At 44.3% G+C, this 14,634-nt stretch overlaps 1 protein-coding gene across 5 annotated transcripts in view; it reads left to right on the plus strand.

Annotated features, from left to right (window-relative positions):
* Positions 1–14,552, plus strand: part of KCNIP2 (potassium voltage-gated channel interacting protein 2) — a 106,429-nt gene extending 91,877 nt beyond the window's left edge. For 3 of the 5 annotated variants that reach the window (XM_081007095.1, XM_081007094.1, XM_081007093.1), the window contains exons 2-8: positions 4,648–4,772; positions 5,804–5,873; positions 6,434–6,504; positions 8,474–8,581; positions 8,725–8,829; positions 9,560–9,622; positions 9,837–14,552. In XM_081007095.1, the coding sequence (XP_080863221.1) occupies positions 4,648–4,772; positions 5,804–5,873; positions 6,434–6,504; positions 8,474–8,581; positions 8,725–8,829; positions 9,560–9,622; positions 9,837–9,884 (590 nt within the window). In that variant the 3' untranslated portion in view covers positions 9,885–14,552. Of the gene's footprint in view, positions 1–3,317; positions 3,421–4,647; positions 4,773–5,803; positions 5,874–6,433; positions 6,505–8,473; positions 8,582–8,724; positions 8,830–9,559; positions 9,623–9,836 lie in introns of all 5 variants that reach the window. The other 2 variants (XM_081007092.1, XM_081007096.1) reach the window with 1 other exon arrangement.
* The last annotated feature ends 82 nt before the right edge of the window (positions 14,553–14,634 follow it).

Consider the following 14,634-nt stretch of genomic DNA (forward strand, 5'->3'; position numbering starts at 1 on the left):
ATCATAGAGCAGAGGGGGGAAAGTGTGTGTGAGAAAGTGAGTGACTACCTTTTAAAGTTACTCTTCCTTGTGAAATTATTATGTATGGCACTATTCAAAGCTGCCCAAAGAGCATGTGCTGAAACAAAATGCCCAAAGCCAGGAGAGCAAATAAACAACTTTATTGCTTCCCCAAACCATCTTTCCTTTTAAGTGCATGCTTGACTGCTGTGTTCTCAGTGTTCTTACTGAAAGGTGCTGCTGTGGGTTTGGTGGTTTGGGTTCCCTTCCTTCCTGGAAGTGGCTTTGCACCTGACCTGGTCTGGTCTGAGGCAAATGTCCCTAACTGCTTGGCTGTCTGGGTCATGGTGTCTCTCATTTCTCCTGTATTGCTCATCTCTCTAGCTATTCCTGTTTGTCTCCATTTGTCAGTCATTGCCACTTCTTTTCTATAATGCTCAGAACATCCTTGCAGTCATGAGTCATGCATGCACACACACACACTTGTACACAAGCTTAAAAGCAGCAACATTTAAATTGACCCGAGGAAGTAAATAGGAAGTAATATTACAATGGTGCTAAAAAAAATTCATTTCTGGGCAATAAAAGGTGAGTTTATCTGATATCTACTGGCCTCAGTAGCAATCTAGTATAACTGAGGCTAGAGGAAATAATGCCTTTAAATTTTTGTCCCATTACCCCCACAAGTAAGTATCTTGGTGTGTGCTGCTGGACTACAACTCCCATCACCCCCAACAATTGAACATGCTGGCTGGAGTTAATAAGAAATAGATTCCAACAGCATCTGGAGGGCAATCAGTGCAACAACCCTGGTAAAAAACTATTCTCATGCATTCTTGAGACAAGTATGAAATGATCTGCTTTCATATCTTCTCCTATCAAAAATTAGGCTGCTGCTTGGCCAAAACATCCAGGTGAAAGAATAATAAAACAACTGAAATCAGACAAAACAATAACATAGCAAATAAAATCACCAATAAATCCAGCAATAAAGTGAGAAATGGCAGAAATTAAGTACCCATTAGTAGTCAAGTACAGGAATATCTTCACCGGGCATCAAAAAGACAATGAGAGTTGGTGCCAGCAAAGTGTCCCTGGGAAGTGTATTCCACATTACACGGGTGAATTCACTGGGAAAGCCCTCTCTTCCCTATCACCACTCACCACACTTCTGCAGGTGGCAGCATGGCAGCACTCAGAGCAGAGCCTCTTAACAATGGGGCAGGTTCATTTTAGATACTCCGTTCCCTGGCCTCAGGGATCTTCCCTCCCCAGCCCTCAAATAGGTAAGTGTGCTTAAGTGCTAGCTAGTTAATTAATTAATTACAAAATAAATAAATAAATTTAAAGGTGATATATAAATTTATTGATAAAGAGAGCTGGAAAAACCCCAGAACTAAGCGCTGTGGGTTAAACCACAGAGCCTAGGGCTTGCCGATCAGAAGGTCGGTAGTTCGAATCCCCGCGACGGGGTGAGCTCCCGTTGCTCGGTCCCAGCTCCTGCCCACCTAGCAGTTTGAAAGCACATCAAAGTGCAAGTAGATAAATAGGTACCGCTCCGGTGGGAAGGTAAACGGCGTTTCTGTGCGCTGCTCTGGTTTGCCAGAAGCGGCTTAGTCATGCTGGCCACATGACCCGGAAGCTGCACGCCGGCTCCCTCGGCCAATAAAGCGAGATGAGCGCCGCAACCCCAGAGTCGGCAACGACTGGACCTAATGGTCAGGGGTCCCTTCACCTTTAAGTGCTCAGTGGCCTGAGCTAGAGTATATGTACTCTCTCTGAGTTCAGCACAACTTGCATCCTGATAACTTTGGAATGTATCCAACTAAGTCATACTCAAGGAAGAGCCATTTAAATCAATGGATTTAAGTTAGTCAAGTCCATTGCTTTTAATGAGTCTGCTCTTAGAATGACTTTGTTGGGTACGGCCCTGCACTTAAAGTGTAATGCTACATGTCTAATCAGAAGTAAGTCCCACTGAGTTCAGTGGGGCTTACTCCCAGGTAAGAGTTTGCAGTCTCAGGAGTTGTGGCCTTAGTTTTATTTAAGAGATTTTGTTGATGAATGCAGGGGAAACAAGACATTTCTGGTCCCACATTTGCAATGATGATGGGGAGACCTGCAAAGCTCAGAGAACAAGGCAACTGATACCCAACACACAAAAGGCAAGGATCAGTTACAGCCGGACTGCAATAGTTGAAAAACTATTTTATCAAGGGGAAAGTGTTTATCCTTTTTGTAAAAAGAGATTAATTTTGGTGTGCTGTAGAATGACATTTTCTTCCAAGCCATTTTTACCAAGGTGTATAAAAAGGTTTTTTCGCAATAAGATGGCAACCATGCCAACCTTTACAGCTGCCTTTCATCCAACCTGCCTATCTGTTTTTGCACACATTCTATATCTGCACCCTTCATTTATTCCTCATCCTCTGTGGGCTGCAACCGCATGTTATGTTTTAATTTGTACAGCTCAGCTTTATACCTCATTTGTCTTAAAATGCTGACCATTCTTACAGGAACTTCCTTCTCCACACAGCCTCTGCTGCTTTCCTAGAGGCAGGAAGAGGAAGGTGCACATCTTTACTCCCAGCCATTTTCTCCTGAGAGCTAAGGGTGGAGCCTAAAGCCCTCATTCACCTGCTCTGAGCTACTAGATCTAACTCTCATTTAGAATAATAGAATTGTAGAGTTCAAAGGGACCAGGAGAGTCATCTAGTCAACTTCCCTGTAATGAAGAATCTTTTGCCCAACATGTGGCTCAAAACCATGATCCTAAGATCATGTGATACTGACTGAGCTGCACATCATGATACAGCCATCCAGGGTATCATGCTGGAAAATGCCATGTCACTCATCTATTGGAGCAGCTGATTTCTTGGGGCAAAGAGTGCACACTTAAACACCTGGATGCAGTTTCTTTGGCCCTCCCGGTGTTGCAGCTTCCTTTGGGTCAGGCACAGAAAACCTGTGGACCTCCAGATGTTGTTGGACTCCAGCTTCTATAAGTTGTAGTCAGCATGGCCAGTGGTTGATGAGAGTCCAACAACATCTAAAGGGCCACAGGTTCCCCATCCCTTCTTCGTGCCCAACTGATGCTCAGTGGGAGCATGCATGTGCTTTAGAAGAGTTGTGAGTCATTGTTGGGTGTACTGTGACAGTGCTGGATCCATTTCCCTGTTGCATTGAAGCTATGCATGACTGTCTTTCCGATCCATACCATGTCTTGTTGTGGCTGGTGCTTAGGGATCGGGTGTGGGTGGAACAAAGGGTGCATATGTTAATGCTTCTCCTGGTTGGCAACTGTCATTTCTTTGCAGGCAACCCACCTGGCCACGCTAAAAAAGCCCTGAAGCAGCGGTTCCTCAAGCTGCTGTCCTGCTGCCGTCAGCCCAAATCCATCCCCTCAATCAGCGAAAGCAAGTGACACTTTATCCCTCTCTGTGTGTCTTCTCTGTTCTGTGACATCATTAACTCCCAGGAGCAGGGGAAGTGGGAGAAGGGATTCCTTCTGTATAGTATTTATATAAAATACTTGTAGGCCACTTTTCTCAAACACCAATCCAAAGCAGTGTATTATAAAAGGACTGTGAGAGTGATGTAGGCAGGGACAAAAGGGAATAGAGGAGACAAAATGTAGGCTCTCTGCCTCAAGCCGCTAATTGTGTATGGCTGCTTTGTGGATGAACTTGTGTCTGGAATAGCTGTCTTCTCCAGCTTTCTACTCCAGTTGACAGAGCTCAAAATGAATAGGAAGACAAAGGACAGCAAGGTGGGGATTTTGTCCTAGAACACTGGAGAGGGCAGGTTGTATGTGGAGGCAATATATGCAGCCATCATGACAACAGCCGATGCATCTCATTGATTGATTACTTATAATAGTGTGATTGGGTTGAGTTTGTGTGTGGTTCCAATTAAAATCTGCTTCTGCCTCAGTCAATGCCTCTGTCACTTATTTGATGCTGTTAAGAGTTTGGTTTCCTTGATTTTGGTGAATGGGCCTGACATTATGAAATTGCCTACCTAGCAACTAACATGTTTTTGAATCCAAAGCAGCGTTAGTGGTTCTGCTGCTTTTCATAATAATTTTTCTACTTCCATTATCTCTGCTTGTATATCAGTAAGTCAACAGAAAATACAAAAATGCCACAAGCATTTCTTTCTTCCAAAGGAAAGTAAACCTGGTAGTACTGACCCTAGTCTTCTTAATGTGCATTGAAGTGAGGAGTGCATAACACTGTTCACAGCCTGTGTCCATGGAAGATGGTGTAAATCAACTCTTATCTCTGGTTCCTATCCAAATTGATCTGAATTTAATACTTATCGTTTCCCTTGATGCAGTATTGGGAGGGGGGTATTAATGCATTTCACAAACAGGGCTCTATCCTGAATTGACCAAAGCTCTCTAAACCTCCTCTAGGCCAGGATGATACTGCAGCACTTGATTTCTGGCTGTAATCCAGGTGTGAGATCTTGCATCTAAAGGTAGTTCCACAGAGTACATGCACATGAGATGGGTCTATTTGTGCCAATGCAGGGTGGGAAAGGAAATTCAACACCTCACTTTGAAAAAAAATAATTCAAGGAATGCAGGTGGGATGCTTTGGTTCTGTCCATGCTATACTTTTGAAGCTCTTTCTTTTCTTGCAGACAGTGTAGAGGATGAGTTTGAGCTCTCCACTGTTTGTCATCGGCCCGAGGGCCTGGATCAGCTGCAGGAGCAAACCAAGTTCACCCGCAAGGAGCTGCAGGTCTTGTACCGAGGCTTCAAGAATGTGAGTTGGAAAGAAACTCCCCTTGTTGCTGGTGCACTTACAAGCTTGCTTGGGGGCCATTTCTTTCCCCTATACTAGGCTTTAAAAAAACAAGTACAAAACTTTTGGATAGAAAGAAAGAGACTATCCTTTTCCATATTGTTGAAGAGAGCATATTTTAAAATATCCACTCACTACACATCAAATTTGCAATTTGTAACTTACAGTCACAAAAACTATAACTATAATGGAATCCTCTTTTGTGACTATAGGCAGGCACTTCCAACACACTGCCCAGCCAAAGTGCTTCCCATTACTCAGGAACAAAGATGGAGCGTCAGACTTCTTGTATGGCTCCAGTAAGCGCCCTCTCTCTCTCTCTCTCTCTCTCTCTCTCTCTCTCACACACACACACACACACACATATTTCCCCCTTGAGTGTCTATACAGCAGCACACACCACTAATTCTCATATAAATGAAATTGCACCAGCACTTCGACATGGGGTGGCATGCTTCTTTCTGCTTTTGAACCACTCATCCCTCCTAGGCCAGTAATGGATGCCTCCAAAGCACAGAGGGATTTTCTTTGTGATGTTTGGATGCCAGAAGAATCCAGCTACATGCTATGACTTCCTCTGAGCCTGGGGAGGCACCCTACACAATAGCCCCCTCTTGCTATATCTTACTGGCTATATTCTGCACTCTGATTGGAATTTCTTCCTATATTATCTCAAGTGTAACCACCAGTAGATAATAAGGTAATGCTGCTTTCTGCTTTCAGAAGCATTTGTTTTACTTACGTGCTTACTTACACACACACACACACACACACACACACACACACAGCCGTGTACAGTGGGATCACCCGCAGCCTGAGAGACACTGCTCAAGTTTTCCCCTAAGAGGTGATCTGCTTTCTGTCATTGGTTATGAGAGTCAGCTCCTCAAAGTCCTCTTTGATGACACACCTCACCACACTGGACCTACTCTGGGGTATTGTTTAGACTAGCTCTTCCAAGGTGAACTTGTCTGCACTTTTCCATTTGACAGGAGTGCCCTAGTGGCATTGTTAATGAAGAGAGCTTCAAGCAGATCTACTCACAATTCTTCCCACAGGGAGGTGAGTGCCACTCCCAGCTGAGATCTTTTGGAGGAACTGGGAGGCCAGATAAGGACAGTGAGTGGCTTGATGGCTGCTAGAAATAATTTGGGATATATTCTTGAGGGCCTTGGCACAGTCATCTTCAGCTGCCCATAGCTTCCCTGCCTGCTGTGCCAAGCACAGCTTCTTGCCCAAGAGAACGGTCCATGACACATCTTTGTAGTTAAATATGGCTTCCTCTTTGCTCAATTTTAAACAGGCTTTTAAGACCATTTTACTTTAGCAGGCTTTTCTTGTTAAGTGCCAGGACTGTTCTTTATCATGATAATATGTTTTTATTTGTAAGCTGCCTTGAGTATACTTTATTAGAGAAGGGCAGACAATAAATATTGCCATAAATAAATAAGATATCTATGTCTAAGGGGAAGCAACAATAATTTCCTGGCACTTGATAAAGTATTTCCAAAAGCTGCAGCTATAGTCACTTTCTCTGGTTGTTCTCTGCCTGCGATTCGGTTGGTTTGTTGACATTTGGTAAAAGGCCTCCTAATCATTTACTGTGATGCACTTCTTTTCAGATTCCAGTACATATGCAACTTTCCTTTTCAACGCATTTGACACCGACCATGATGGCTCAGTCAGTTTTGAGGTAAGATTCTACATGCAGTTGTTTTTTTTGTTGTTTAGTCGTTTAGTCGTGTCCGACTCTTCGTGACCCCATGGACCAGAGCATGCCAGGCACTCCTGTCTTCCACTGCCTCCCGCAGTCTGGTCAGACTCATGTTTGTAGCTTCGAGAACACTGTCCAACCATCTCGTCCTCTGTCGTTCCCTTCTCCTTGTGCCCTCCATCTTTCCCAACATCAGGGTCTTTTCCAGGGAGTCTTCTCTTCTCATAAGGTGGCCAAAGTATTGGAGTCTCAGCTTCAGGATCTGTCCTGCCAGTGAGCACTCAGGGCTGATTTCCTTAAGAATGGATAGGTTTGATCCTCTTGCAGTCTATGGGACTCTCAAGAGTCTCCTCCAGCACCATAATTCAAAAGCATCAATTCTTCGGCGATCAGCCTTCTTTACGGTCCAGCTCTCACTTCCATACATCACTACTGGAAAACTCATAGCTTTAACTATATGGACCTTTGTTGGCAAGGTGATGTCTCTGCTTTTTAAGATGCTGTCTAGGTTTGTCATTGCTTTTCTCCCAAGAAGCAGGCGTCTTTTAATTCCGTGGTATGTTATTTATAGAGCAACTTTTATAACAAACCTTGACTGGGTGTTTCACAGAATAAAAACAGTGCTTCTGGCATTGCAAACAAGCCCACAAAAAGCAGGCTTACAATATTGTTTCTCCAGCAGCCCACAGCATTTCTAAGCAGAGAAGGGCACTTCCCTCTTCTTACAGCCTACTTGGTTTCTATACTGAGTGTAAGAGAGAGATGGAACACACAGTCCCTCCACCACTGCTCACCTGTGTGCAGTTTTTCAGGTGTTTAAATTGTGTACTTTTATCACTGATGTGTATGCTGCCCTTTGGGAAGAAGGGCAGGATATAAATTTAATTTTTTAAGACATTCGTTGTCACCTATGAGTACCAAATGAGTTCTTAAATACAGGGTGGTAATTCAGTAGTAGAGCATCTGCTTTGCATGCAAAACAACCCTGGTCGATTCCCATTCCCAGCATGTTCAGCCTTACAGCTCCACTGATCCTAAAATCTCACAATTATTTCTGCACTTTCAGTCTATGCACCTAAACCCTGCAACTCAGGTCAGTGAGGCCACCTGGTAGAAGTGCATGGACCTGCCTTTCTGAGCTCTTTGCTAAGTAGAGTGAGGGCAAATGACATAAAAAAACACAGACATCCTACCTGAGGAAGGCATCTTTCCCACTCTCTCCAGTGAACAACCACAACAGCTTTTTCTCTCTTGCCTATTGATTTTCCCAAAAGTTTTGTGAACTTTCATTTGTGTGTATTTATATTTCTCTCCTCTCAAGTACACTCTGTAGATCTTTTTACTTCAAGATTCAAACCCCGGAAGCTTAGGGCAGGTAGCAATAAGTTAAAAAATATAAAGTAATTATGTACTAGATATCTGAAACTTCCTCAGTCTACACACTTAAATAAAGCCAATGGAATGGCTGCCCTAATGGAAACAAATTTAAATGAATGAATGAATAAATGTTATGCTGACAGATTGCCTTGTTCTAATTTCAAATTCTGTTGTCAAAAAATAATCATGAAGGTTGAAGCAGGAAGATCAGCAGGAAAGCTCTTAAGTCAGGGGTGAGGAACCCTTCCGATGTTGTTGGGATTCCAGTTCTGATCAGCCCCAGGCAGCTTGGCCAATGGGATGGGATGATAGGAGTTGTAGTCCAGCAGCATTTGGAGGGTCATAGGCTCCTCACCCCTGCTCTAGGGTATTAAACAATCAGATTCTCAGTAATTCTTTCCCCAGGTGGGTTTTTTTACTCTGTGAGTTGCTCTTTGCAGTTTGTTGCCATTGGGTCCCCTCCACATCCCAGAATCTGCTTGGCTTAAATCTCAAGCCTTCATGGCACTTGAGCTAGACTTGATTGTTTCTTCACCCCACCCCAGCCTTTTTCTTTTTCATTCCCCTGCAGGATTTTGTGGCTGGCTTATCCATTATTCTACGTGGTACTATAGATGATCGGCTCAACTGGGCCTTCAACCTTTATGACCTGAACAAAGATGGCTGTATCACCAAAGAGGTACATATAGAGGGAGATGGAGTCAATGGTACCAGAAGATACTGGGCTCTCCTGCTTGTTGTCCACTTTCTTAGGAATCTCCTTCAGCCCACAATCGAGTTCTGATTTCTGCTTGCCATTCTTTTTGTGCTCTTGTCTTGCAGGAAATGCTGGACATAATGAAATCCATTTATGACATGATGGGCAAATACACTTACCCAGCCATGCGAGAAGAAGCACCTCAGGAGCATGTGGAAAGCTTTTTCCAGGTGAGCCTTGAATCAGGACATTTCCATGGGTGAAGAAGACCCAGTGAAATTAATGAACATAACTAAGGACCATTCATTTCAATGGGTCTGCTCTGAGTAAAACATAATTACCACCCCATGTCAGCATCCTGCAGTTCTACAAAACCTTCCCATCCCTGGTAGTTGAGCGAGTGGATTATTTTAGTCAAGATATTTGGATTTGCCCTCTTCCTAGAAAAGCCTTTCCATCTTGGCACCTTCCAGACATTTTGGATTCCAACTCCCACCATACCTGCCCAGCGTAACCAATGGCCAGGGATAATGGGAGTTGTAGTTCAACACATTTGGAATGCAAATGTGTGCATTTGGGTACAGAGTCAACACAGAGTAGAAAACTCAACACAGGGTTTTGTCAGAACTTTAAGCTTTTCCAATGGCCACTCTTCCTTCCTCTTTCCAGTAGAGGCAGCATCTCCCATCTCTTCCTGTTACAATCATAGTAGTGGACCTGTTTGCAGCATCAGCCCACTGCTGTTTCCTTGAATGCTTGCAAGATGTCATTAGTGAGGTAGGGGGCCATTCTCTGCCAGAAATGCCTTTGAAGCTACCTAGAAGCTGACCGGTTCCCTGACCAGGTCTGCCTCAAGGATGTCCTTCCTGGTTGTGGGTATTGTAGTGTGCCTGAAGCTGCTCCTAAGAAACAGATGTTACCTTGCCTTTAATTCTCGTATCCCTGGTTGTTGCATTTCAGAAAATGGATCGGAACAAGGATGGAGTGGTGACTATTGAGGAATTCATTGAGTCCTGCCAGAAGGTAGCATACCCCCGTTAGAGAAGGGTGGGGATATTGCATTACTGTCAGTGGGTACAGACCACTGCTATTTTTTTGCCACGCATAAAAAGGGGGTGGGGGTTGAAAAGGTCCTTTACACCCCCTATACGTTTTTTGGGGGGGCGGAGGGAGTCAAAGCTGATAATTAGTTCTAGGACTTCTTAATTATTCTAACTTGTCCTCTTTTCTTTGGCAGGATGAAAACATCATGAGTTCCATGAAGCTCTTTGACAATGTGATCTAGCGGGCCACTCCTGGAGCCCAGACCTTCACACACACTCCTGGGGCTTCTCTTCTTGGTGTATCCCTCTGAGGCATTCTTCTCTTGGCTGTATGGACAAAGCAGCCCCTTGTCCATGCTGGACTGGGAGACATTTCTGGAGACCATGTATTCGAGATGCAACTGGGGGAAAGTCCCTGCAATGGGAACCACAGGGGTGGGAGGGAGCCTTTGGCTGGGTTGGACCAAGGCCCAGCAGGGGGAACAGCCTGACATCCACAAGCACTTCCTCTGGGCATTGAAAAGAAAAAAAAAACCCGGATCAACCTGCTGCCTCCCCTTGGAAGCTGCACTGCCCTGTCACCAAGTAGTATGCCCACCCTTTAGGGCCTTCCAACTCACAGCAACCCCTGACCTTTCACTGGGGTTCCAAGCAGGTTTCACACCACCAAATGGCAGTGCAACAGCTGATTGCCAAGGACTTTCAAAGGATTTTGTGTGTGTGCAATCTTACCCACTGCCTATAAGGAGTGGACTCCATCTAATTTGCCCCAAGGCTCTCACTGCAATACCCTGAGGCTTCCAGTTGGGAGATAAATTTCCCAGTGTCAAGGTAACTTGCAATCCTGGCACTAAACTCGGGGGGAGAGCTGAGGCAAAGAAATAGAGAGTGAGTGGGATTTTGCTTTGTGGTTTCTTTCCTTTGCATCCTCAACAGGGAATGAAAACTGTGAGCCACTCACGAGAGGCAGGTACAACAAAACCTTTAGCTTTCATTTACAGATCAGGAGGGAGGGGTGAATTATGCTTGGATTCCCATGGCAAGAAAGTACACTAAGCTTGATCAGAGCTTTTCCTTGCATCCCGCCCCCTATAAACTGTCATGAAAACAGGGGTAGAAGTGGTGAGGACACGTCACTAGAAACATTTAAGTGAGGACGGAATCTCTGGTCTCACTGGGCAGGGTCTCTATGCGGCCTGAGATAATGATAATACTATCTGTTACGCAGCTCCAACAACTGAGGGCCATACAGAAAGTAGGTGTCAAGAGCTCAGACATCCTTCAATGAGAAGAAACTCAGGGTTCAGCTAAGGTTTACGGGTGACAGTCTGGCATCAGCCAAGGGTATGCTTTGTCCTTGAACTAAGTTCACTGAAAGATAAAAACATGACATAGCTCCTTGACTTACAGTCATCATGGTGAATGGAAAGGGCATGTGTGAGAGTAGATAAAAGAAAATCCTAGGAATCACATTAGAGGGTGGGGAGAGCTTTGCTTTTTCTTCCCTGTGCCAACTATCTCTTTAGCTGCTGCTCATCTCTCTGTGATGCTTACCCACTTTTCATATTTTATTACAAATAAGCCCTTGGGTCATTCAGAAGCAGAAACAGTATAGGCAACCAGCATCTTCAGAGTGTTTATGAATCTCCAACAGAGTGCCAGGTTCTGAACAGAGCACAGCAGCAACACTGTACCTGTGTAGAGGGCTTACAGATCACACTAGCTGGCCAGGACAAGGATGCTGTAATGGGTCAGAGATTCATAATGAGCAGCGGGAGTGGACTAGCCAGAGGAGCTGAAAATGTAGGTCTTGTGGAAGGGCTTAAATTGGAATAAGCTGTTTGATGCATGGAGGAAAGAGTGGCATGGCAATATAGGAGATGAAAACTGATGAAAGCGGAGTTGTGCAAACTGCAGAGGCCAACATGGAAAATAAACAAAGACAAAGAAAGAGAAACTGCCTGTAACAGAGATATTAAGGGCTTAAAAAGAACTAGAATCTTGAAGCTGATTCTAGTATGAAAAGACGACTCAGATTAAGGCAAAGTATAGGAAAGAGACAAGGATGATACTGAATAGGTTTGGGGGTTTTTTGGCCACACAAACAGGTACTACATCCCAATGAAGGCAGAAAAGTGAGGGAAGAGTTAGCCAGAGGCTGAGGTACTCAACAGCAGGCAATATCTAGATGGCAGAGATGAGCACCCTCTATCCTGGCCCTGCCTAGCATCCCCTTCTACCAATGTTCTTAATATCTTACCCACAGCCCTAGTTTTATCCCAGCACTTAACTCCGCTCAGGCTCATTTCAGTTATTGTTCCTGCACCCTAACAACCAACCCTATACTTTAGCTCCCATCTCAGACTACAGTTGCAATCTTGAGTAAGCACTTAGGCACTTGGCAGTCTAGAGCAAGATTCAAAGACCCACAGAAATGAGTTTCTTTGTTCTCTGGTCTGAAAGTGGAATGTATCATTCAGGAGTGTGTGAAGGACAGGAATTGGAACTGGCCAGCTCAGGATTTTTAGCTATGCAAACAGACTTCCATGTGCACTGGAGCCCAGCTTTGGCTCTTCTCCTTCCTGAAGCTGCCATTTCAGTTCTTGCCAACCCATCATGCCAGCGCTTAAGGGTCCCTCTTTGTGTAGTTCAGACATGTTTTCTGCTAAGGGTCACAGCTGGGATCAAATCTTGGAGATTGGAAACAGTTTGGCATCTACATGGTGGTTATTTTTATTTAAATTTGTACAATGCCTGGACCCATAACCACACTATGTTTTTAAAGTTCCTTTACCTTGGCTTAGTATCTCCTCCCCATGCCTCAAAATGATTTTAACAATCCCATCCCTGTATAACCCTCCCCAAGCCTGTCCCTTCCACACATGCATTCTCTTCAATGAAACAATTTCTAATCACAAACATTCTCCTACCATCTTGCACTCCCATCTTCCATCCAAGAAAGCCTGTTTCTGTGCACAACACAACAGTTTCCTTTCTCCTGCATCTCTCCCATCCTCATTCCTCACCGGTACCATCCTATCTGGCTTATCTCAAACTTAAGGGTTTACACGAGTATTTCTTACCCCTTAAGGCCTATAGGAGAAGCTGGGGGGGGGGGAGAGAAGAGTCACACCCTCTGTGGCTATTCATAACCAGTCAGAATAGTATAGTAGTGCTCTGCTACCCTGCAATTGCTCACAGGGCAGCTTCCAGTATAAAAGTTGCCTACTGTGGTATATGTGTATGTCTGACATCAGAGCATGTTCTAATTGCCATCCTGAAATCATTGATATGGCCATAATGTGTATGGTAGATCACTTTCCCTTGTACAGAAAATTCCCATGCTACCATTGCTAGGAATATCTTGTGGTGATGTAGAAACTTCACACACATCTGGGGAAATCCACACTTTATGGTCACTGCATGAAGCAGCCATAATATTTAAACTGGCTCTGTTAGCTGTGGATGGGATGCAAGCCACATGGCTGACAGCTGGCCACTGCTGAGGTAACTACCCTCATCAAAGATGAACCTGACTGGTATGCAAAGTTAACACTACCCTTATAACACCGCCACTTCCAAGTGTGTCTAAAGTAGCCCTGTGCTTTTCCTGATGGGTCTTTATGCTGGAACACTCTAGCAGAAGTGATTGTCTCACTTTACTAAGAACCCAGAGTTGTTCTTCAAGAACAGACGTGACAATTCAAAGGCCTTCCTGGTTACAAGCAAGTCAGGGTGGAAAGTGCTGTAATCAGAACTGGGAATCACAATTAGTCCAGACTCAAGACTATCCTGCTCAGATACAGGCTGGCTTCTGGGGCTGCATTTTCAAGAAGGGCCAAGAGCATATTTCCTCATATTGTCAGCTACCAAATAAAGATGGGTGTTGGTGAGCCCAAGTAAATTATAAAAGGTGCTTTATACCGTGTTAGGCCAATGGTCCATCCAGCCTGATACGGTCTGTCTTTTCCAGGTTTAGGCAGAATTCCTTGCTTCCAGAGATAGCTGCATTCAAGATTAGTCTTCAAAATGCAGCTGTGGCCCACTCCCATGAAATGTTGATAGCCTTTCCCACTTTTCACTGTGTCTGTTAACAGATACAGCCATAGGTCCATTAGAAACTATGGTGGGGAGTTGAGAGTAAAGAAACACCACATAGATTACCTCCTCATACACAGTGATCTTCCACCAGCCCAGCCCGGCCCAGATATACTCACCTTTAAAAAGGGCTTTTATTCCCTTTCTGACAAAGTACTTCACTATTCCAGGGGATTTTGCAGTTGAGAAGTATGTCTTAGGCTGCATACTCAACATCCCTTCTAATACAGAGAATTTGTCCTTCTGACACCCTTTAACTAAACTGTCACATTTGTAGTAAGGGTGGTCAGAGTGAGAAGATGGTGAATTTACCCACCATCACTCTTTTAATGCATGTTTATGGGTAAAGTGGTGATTTCAATCTAATTAAGAGAGCATTACAGAAACCAGGTTATTCTAAAAGAATGAACATAAAGTAGGAGGACATGACCTTTTCATTCAGCGTTACATTGGTTCTATTTAGAATCATTCTCTGATTTTGCAAAGCCCATATCCTGACCCATCACTCATCTCTTTGCAGATTGTTCTTTTGTTTGAAACATCTTCATCCTGTCTGTTGATGCTCCTAACCTGATGGCAATCCCTATGTGGGTGGGGCTACTGCTCCACTCCTCACCTATACGCCAGCTGCATATTTCTACCTGTGCTCTCACTACAATCACTGCATCAGGGCCAGATGGCCCATTCCCACTGCACTAGTGGGGCACATTGAGCTCTGCTATCAGCTTTGCATTTTCAACTCTGTATATTTTGTATAATAATAAAGATCAAGTATGACAATAAAATGCAACCACAGTGGCTATGCACAAACACCACAGCCTCTGCTGCTGTTTGCTTTCCCACATATCTTCACAGGGAAGTGCTGGGTACTGCATTCAAATGGGTTGTGTGTGC

This window comes from Podarcis pityusensis (assembly GCF_964106645.2).
Source record: "Podarcis pityusensis genome assembly, chromosome: 5".
Classification (NCBI taxonomy): Eukaryota; Metazoa; Chordata; class Lepidosauria; order Squamata; family Lacertidae; genus Podarcis; species Podarcis pityusensis.